At 45.3% G+C, this 8,239-nt stretch overlaps 1 protein-coding gene across 1 annotated transcript; it reads right to left on the reverse strand.

Moving 5' to 3' along the window:
• Positions 1–7,441: 7,441 nt before the first annotated feature.
• TMEM81 (transmembrane protein 81) lies at positions 7,442–8,239 on the reverse strand. The gene has a single exon (XM_065402316.1). The coding sequence runs from the start codon at positions 8,237–8,239 to the stop codon at positions 7,442–7,444; it is 798 nt and encodes a 265-aa protein (XP_065258388.1).

Genomic DNA, 8,239 nt, shown 5'->3' on the forward strand with positions numbered 1-8,239 from the left:
TTAACTAGCATGTTTTAGATCTCTAGTGAGACAGGGCAAGTTGCAATTAACATACTGGCTGCTCAAGGTGAACAGTAGACTCATCCCATCTGAAAAATCAGAACCAGCATGCCCAAACCTGGGTACCCACAATTAGTGGACACTTTTGGAAAATATTGGCTTTCACATACCAAGGCCTCAGTTATTCCATCTCTAAAATGGGGAGAACACCTTTGTAAAGCAATTGAGGCATTCAGTTGCTACTGAGAGGCAAAGTGCCATTATTCTCCCTTTCCCACCATGACACCTCCTCAACCTGGGAATGAGATAATGGTTTGGTCTGTCCCCTCAATGTAATCTCTATCAGCATTTCTAAAATCACCATCACCATAGCAGGTAAGCTCTGTATTTAGGTTACAAAGGGCAGGGAGACCTGTCCAGATGAGATAGCAAATTCTTTGCCGGTTTAACTGTTAGCTTCCAATTTGAGCATGAGTTTGCCCCCGCTCTTTGGAGAATTCTTTGGCACAGAGGGACAGCATGCCCCAAATACAACCAGCATTGGACTCACCCTGTTCCTTCTGTTGATGCACAGTGCATTGTGAAAAGCCAAGCTCATGCAATGGGATTGCTGGCAGCAACCATCTCCCCTCGTGGCAGGAGCCTTTATAGAGGGAATCTGAGTTACAAAGCCCCTCTCGTTCCTTTCCATTAAAGATCTGCCTTCTTGTGTATTGCATATGAGAAAAAGGGTGGGTGAGAGACCTTTGTACGTCCTGGGATGTGCGTTACAGGCATCAGTGGCAAAGGCAACCATCACAGCAGTGCTTTGGATTGCACTTGTGAGTACAAGTGCAAGCAGAGAAACAAGCAGCTCCTACGGAGTTTTTTAACGCTAAGGACACTCAGATCCCTGTTGAAAATGCTGTGCGTCAAAAACGGTGGCAAGAGCAGAACAGTGTGTTGGATGATAAGAATTCTGGGGGAAGTGAGAAACAGGAATCTAAGGACTTGTGCATATGCAGAGTTGTGCTGGTTTAATTGGAGATGTCATGTTAAATCATTGCAAAAGGCTGTTGCTGTGTGGACATGTTTAACTCAGTTTGAAACAGGCCTACTGCAGTTTTGTTTAAGTCAATTAGGAACAGACTGAAGCAAAATCAAAAGAAGCCTGTTTTGAAAAGAACCGTGTCCAAAGAGGGTTTTCACCAGTTTAACTAAATCAGTGCAAGACTGTGTGCAGACAAACCCTTATTCTTATGATATTTTCAGAGTGATCCCAAAAGCATTTTACAGATACATAGGGATCACTTCATTTGCTACGTCTGCGGTAGAATAGAGCAGCTGTTAAAAGCCTTACCTTCGATGATCTTCTTAAAATGGGATAGATTTCTGTGCCCCCTAGAAACAGATGCATTCTGAATAGTGACGCCATAGCAGAAATAGTGGCCTGTACTGCTTTGAGACGGGGAACAGCCAGCGGCAGGGAGGACGGGTTGTTACTGACAAATTTGAAACGTGTTTCACTTTCAGAATATTACTTGCTAAGGTAGAAGTTTAATATTTCTTTTCATAAACCTCCACCAGGTCAACGGGAAGGACATCTCCAATGCCACCATGCAGGAGACTCTAGAAATACTCCAGAGCACAGACGACCAAATCACGCTGGAGGTGCAGAGAGAGAAGTCCTCCCGCAAAGCGCCCCAAACATCCGATGCCGCAACCCAGACTGACTCCAGCTGGTGGGATGAGCAGTGCCCACACAGGGAGGATTTCACCCCATCGGATTTTAATCTCTTCCTTGACAGGTAAGTGCATGGTTTTGCTTGGGGGTCTTCCATGACGCAAAGACGGGATAATTATCCATCTGTCACCTCTGGACCTGCCCTGAACAGCTTTGCAATAGACATATGAATCTTACGGTTAGACTCCCTGTGCCTCAGCAAGTTTGTGAATGCTTTGGAAAGGCTGCTCATGCTTTGCTTGGCCATCCCACTGTACTAGCCTTGCCACAAGGTTTGCTGGGTTCACAACTTCACTATTCTGTGACTAAAGATCCAGCAGTGAACACTAGAAAAGGGACAGCCCAGCACTGGTTATTTTACCGATAGCTGAAAGACCACTATTTCCCCATGTGAATCCTTTTATGCTTAGTAAATGCTGTGTTGATTTACACAAAGCCCATTTTTACTAAAGTGCTACTGCCGGAGAGACGTGCGCGTCACATGGGTATCAACAATGCAAGCTTCCCACGCAGACTGCTGACTCATTTTTGGTTCCTGTCAACCTGAGCGGGTTTCTAATGGGCGACGGACGTCCTGTAACTTGAGTACTGCCCTATCCAGCTTTTGCCCTGCCCGTTCAGTTTTGGCCAATCACACCATAAGAGCAAGCCACTACTGCTGCCTCAGCGTATGACATTGAAAAGGGAAGCTTTCCAATTCCTGGGCCACACCCATCCTCCTAGGGGGATCACTGTCCGTCTTTTATTCACCACTCCCCGCAGGTCCTGCTACAATTACTTGCTGCCCCAAGATAGAAATGGTGACAATGAACCCGGTTACCTGCCGACTGCCCCTCATGACGTGGAAAACGAAGAACGGTTGGACTATGAGGTAGCATTTCTCCCTCTTCATATTTGCCTTTGTACATAAAGAGACTTGAGGGCACAACAGGGTCCTGGAGCGTGACTAGACTAGGGCTCCTAGGCTCTATGCTAATATAAATACTAAATAATAACGAAATCAAATCAGACTCCTCTCCTAGGCTGAGGAGGAAGGGAGCTGGAGAAGTCAGGCTCTGACAATCTTATTCAGCCACCTCAGCCTTATCCTGAGTCAGGGCTGCTAAACCAGACTTAACGTTCTCTGTACATGTAACATTTTGTCTCTCTCTCTTTCAGGAACTGGCCCTTGTTCGTCAAAAGGAGCTGAGCTTCAGCAGCTGTTATACTATCCCTAAAGATAACTACAGCATCTGCTTGAGCTTGGTAAGCACATGCCCAAACCTATTTATACAGCACATTTGGGGACTGAAGAGGGTGACGGGTGACTCTCGAACTTCTGGAGGACTGTACTAAGCCCTGGGTTCAGGCAGGGATGAAATTTGATCACATATTTGTCCAGTGTGCTGTAGTTGATGGTTTGGTCAACCTCTGCTCCGTGGAGATCCATGCATGAAATAGAAAGGTGTTGTGGGTTAGGACTGAGAGGCACTGGCAGTGCTGTGTAGAGGGCTAGGATTTGAATGTGTGTGCGCACTGCAATGTATTTCCTCAAGGGAAAAGAAATGTATCCAAAGCAAGTCTCAGTAAAAATGCCTCAGAGCATCTCTCTAGAGTTTAACAATATTCTGCTCAGTGAGAAGCAAGGAAGATAACATGGAAGCGAGTGAGGAGACAAATTAAAATATAATTGGCTACAAGACTCCATTAATCCTGTATTTCCCTATTCACACAGTTATTATAATCTGCCTTTGATGTAATGCATTAGATGGGAAACGTTCCATCTCCCATGAAGTCTGCAATGCATCTGCAGTAGCTTACTGAGTGCTGTGTTTCCATTTCTTGATAGCTGGGTTAGGGACTCATGCATAGCTGTGTAGGAAAACTGCATTAGGAAAAACTAAAAACGATGTGTGTGTTCATTTTTAGACAGAAGAGGAAGATGAGGAGGATGAAAAGGGAGGAGAGCAGACATTTCTGCTCCCCCACGACTGGGACAGTGGGGTTGGCTGTACTGATGGAAGCGCCCAGCTGGATGAGAATTCAGGACCTGATATGGATGCTGAACACCCCTATGTCCAGAAGAGGGAGGAGGCAGATCACCGTGCTGGCGGGACACTTGCAAGTAGTGAGCTAGCTACTGAGGAGTTCTTAACCTACGATGAGTTAAGTGATTCCAGTTTCTATGGTGTAAGCCCAGAAGAGTACAGGAGATTTCAAGAAATCTTGGAAAGAAAATGCCACCAATATCAGCTGTTTAAGACTCTTAATACAGACCAGGGAATGCCACATGCTTCAGGAGCTCAGGAGGAAGGGTCTGAGCAATCCACACTGCAAGACCAATGGCTTGCTAAGTATCCTTTGGGCCAGTCTCGCGCAGAGTGCCCTCCGCTGGTTGGAGACAGCGCCATGAGCAAAGAAAAAGGGACAAACCACAAAGCTGGACTTCGTCCTCAGAATGCAGTGAATGGAGTCCGAGAACAAGCAAATGTGGATAAATCAACAGAAGGGCAGAAGGAACCAGAACCAGTTTCTCTTACACCTGCGAACATTGCTACTGGGCCAAAAGCACTTGTGATTCCGTATCATGCACGCCGTTACGTGAGCTATATGAACCTAGTGCAGGAAGACGCCTCTGCAGAGTGCTTAAGCGACCAGCCTAGTCCATCAATGCTCTCACATCAATGCAGCAAAGGCATCCAGGGCAAACTAGATGAGGGGAACAGGTGGAGTCTGTCCTGCAAAAGGAGCAGACAACTGTTGAATAAACAGCACAAGAGTCAACTGTTAAAGGACAGGGCACTAAGGATCATGGAGGAACGCAGTGGAATGACAACAGATGACGATGCCTTGAGCGAGCTGAAGACTGGGAAGTACTGGAACAAGGCTGAGAGGAGGCAACACTTGCTCTTGTCTAAGCAGCAGAAACAAAGAAAGGAGTTCATGGTGCAAAGCCGGATGGAGCAGCTGAAGGAAGATGACAGAACAGGGACTGAGGGCAGAAGAGATCTTAGTATTATTGAGCTGAGTCAGAAGAAGCTGATGAAGAAGAGAAGCAGGAGAGTCTTGGACAACTGGATCACCATCCAGGAACTTCTATCTCATGGGACCAAATCTCTAGATGGCAGGACAATGTATAGCCCTTTGTTGTCAGTCACGACAGTGTAGAGCTCCAATGTCTTTTTCCAGAGTGGACATCCGACAGGGCTCAGCAAAATGTGGATCACAGGTTTGTGACCAGCTCCACATGCCTCTGACCCCCTGCAGTAAGCCAACAAAGTACACTGTATTCTCAGTAACACTGGCATGCATGCACAGCCCTGGACTATTAGAAAACAGATACAGAAGAGGCGTCTAGTCTCCCTCTCCCTTCTGCCAGTGCAGGACTTTTCTCCCTACAATATGTTATCTACTGATTTTTTAGTTAAGTGACGGGGATTTGGAGACTTCCCCCAGGAGATTAAACCACAATATGGACATCACAGACAAGAAAGTTTCCCTGGTACTCAGCCTAAGTCTTCCTTGCCTTCATTTGCATCTCATATCTACCCCCAGTGGTGACCCTGAATTCCTCCTCTTCTCTATTTACATTCATTTATATAGCCAAATGGTAGCAACTCACAGGTCTTACTTTCATCACTACCCTGTAGGACTATGGATAAATCCTTGACCTACCATAGTCCCACAAGGCCAGTTTTCAGGGCCAGCACAAGAGAGGAAATGCTGCAAGTACATTAAAGAAACCTCACACCTATTATTCCCCAAGCATAGTAATACAGTTTTTAATTTTCCAGAGCTTGGGTTCTAGCCCTATTTTTCTGAGAAGTCCTTTAAACTGAAGCAGCATTGTTGCAAATACATCTGTGGAGTAAGTAGGAATTTGCTCCAGCAATTGAAACAAAGTAGTAACGGCCAGTCATTTATTATAACCATATAATCAAAGAATTGACTTTTCAAAAGAGGTTGCAGCATGCACACTCTCAATGACTAGCAATTAAGATACACAAGTCAATGGAGCTGTGCCAATTCCAACTAGCTGAAGACCTGGCCCTGTGTATTTAAACAATATATTTCATACTGGCTTTTATAGAAGATGCTCTGCAGAGAACTTGTTTACTTTTGTATTCATCCCCCTCTGCCATAAAATATCACGTTTTTGTAAAGAAGTAACTGTGGGGATTTGCATAATACATTTCAAATGTTAACGCTTGTCATAATTTCCCCCTGAATTAGACGTACTGTAGGTTTTTCTGCTTTCCTAATTTGTTTCGCAGAGAGAGTGAAAGACCCGGTAAACCCTATTGTTATAGTAAACCAGAGACAGAGACTAGAGTGAGAAAAGACCTCTGTGGATCTTACTACCAGTGGAGCACTGTTCCCTACTGTTGATTGCTGAAGTCACTTTCCCTTGTGTTGAGAGAATAAATCACATAGCAGACTCATAAGAGCATTGAATCCTTTAAAAAAAAATCCTTAAGAATAAACTGGTTTCTGAATGGCTGACGAAGGGCTTATCCATACTCGAAAGTGGTTGGATCCCAGTACCTGTGCCAACTTAGATGAAAATTGTGGTTGTGCCAGCTACTGCTTGCAGCCTCCCCATTCTACCCTGCAAAGGAAGCTTGAGTGGCTCCAAACTGTTGCATGACTGGGGTTTAGAGCTGCCCAAGGTCCGGTGGGGCAGAGAGTGCATACACACCCATAGAGAAGGCGGTGGAGACCCAGCACTGAAGTTCATCATTGAAGCAGTGCGATAAGGTAGAATATGCACAAAAATGATTGAACTGAAGGTCTAGAAGACATGACCTAAGAGGGAGGATTGAAAAAATAGGATTTGTTTAGTCTGGAGAGAGAAAACTGATGGGGGACATAACAGTTTTCAACTACCTAAAAGGTTGTTACAAAGAGGAGGGAGAAAAATTGTTCTCATTAACCTCTGAGGCTAGGACAAGAAGCAGTGGACTTAACCTGCAGCAAGGGCGGGTTAGGTTGGACATTAGGAAAAATTTCCTGTCAGAATAGTTAAGCACTGGAATAAATTGCCTAGGGAGGTTGTGGAATCTCCGTCATTGGAGATTTTTAAGAGCAGGTTAGACAAACAGCTGTCAGGGACGGTCTAGATAATACTTAGTCCCGCCTTGAGTGTAGGGGACTGTACTATGTACTATAAGACCTCTCGAGGTCCCTTCCAGTCCTATGATTGTATGATTGTCTCACTACGTGTTTGCACAGCATCTAGCACAATGGAGCTCCAATCTCAGGGAGGACGTATATGCACTACTGCAGTACAATTAAGGTAGGGAGAGGGAACCCAGCAAACTAGTTGCAAAAGCCAGTAGTGGAATGAATACTAGTTAGGGAAACACTGTTCTGAACTAGTCAGAAGGCAGCAGGATGGCAACTGGTGAGCCACGAGCAGTCTACTCTATCTGCAATCATCTGTACCCTCCTAAAGTTCAAGTCTTAGGGGACCCTTTTGAAAATGTAGATGCCTCGTAACTTGCCCAAGTTTGCACCAGGGCTAACATTAAGACTCAGGAGTTCCTGGCTCCTAAGTCCTGTGGTGACTTATGAAACTAAAAACAAGCACATCATGAGAGATTATTTTATTGCTTTAATAGTTAAATCTCAGTTTATCAGAATCACACACCTACATCAGTTTGAAATACTGCCACTAAGACAGCATAAGTATTGCAATAAGCTATCCCTCTGTCGGAAGAGACCACATTAAAAAGCAGTTCACTCCTCTGTGGCTCTATTTTTCCTGCGAGCCTCCAGCAAAAGGTAGAGAACTGTGCCCACCAACACACCTCCTGCTACCCCACTTCCAATTCCTATCAGGAACACCAACAAGGCCCTTCTTTGCCAAGACTGCTGATGCCATTGTACTACAACGCTGGTACCATTCTGTTGGTTTCCTTCCTTTTCATTTGCTGCTAGTTTCTGTTCCAGAGTCAAGGATTTTTGAAAGTTCAGATCCACTAAGTCATTAGGGATCACTCGAAGCCCAAAGTAGATTCTCTTGACAAGCTTGAATGTCTTCATCAGCTGCACATCACACCTGTAAGTCCCTGCATCAGATTCTTTGGCAGGGGAAAGTTTGATGACATAGCTTGGGGTCTTGAAAGGTTTGAAAAGCAGATCATCTGTGGTGATTATGCCTCTGGCAAGCCTCCAGGTGTAGATAAAGGCCTGGCTGCCAACACCAATCATCTCAGAGGTCAGGCAGCTGAGCTTAAATGGTTTGCCAGTGGGGACAGTGAAATGGAGTAACCCACAGATCCAGTTGGTCAAGCAGTCTGACCTGCGGAAGTTACAATGACTCCTTTTCCCACGCGGATCAATCTGACATATCTCCTCCACCTTGAAGCCCAGGCCACAGGTGACACTGCAGGATGTGGTGCTGACCAAGACCTTAGCAACTGCTGACTTCAGCTGCTCTGGGATGGTAACTGTCTCAAGGGAAGCTGCCAACAAAGGCAGATAGAAACCAAAAGCTAATGTCCCACAGATAAAGCTGTTTTCCAAGGTCTTCAT

Source organism: Emys orbicularis, chromosome 4, assembly GCF_028017835.1.
Source record: "Emys orbicularis isolate rEmyOrb1 chromosome 4, rEmyOrb1.hap1, whole genome shotgun sequence".
Lineage (NCBI taxonomy): Eukaryota > Metazoa > Chordata > Testudines > Emydidae > Emys > Emys orbicularis.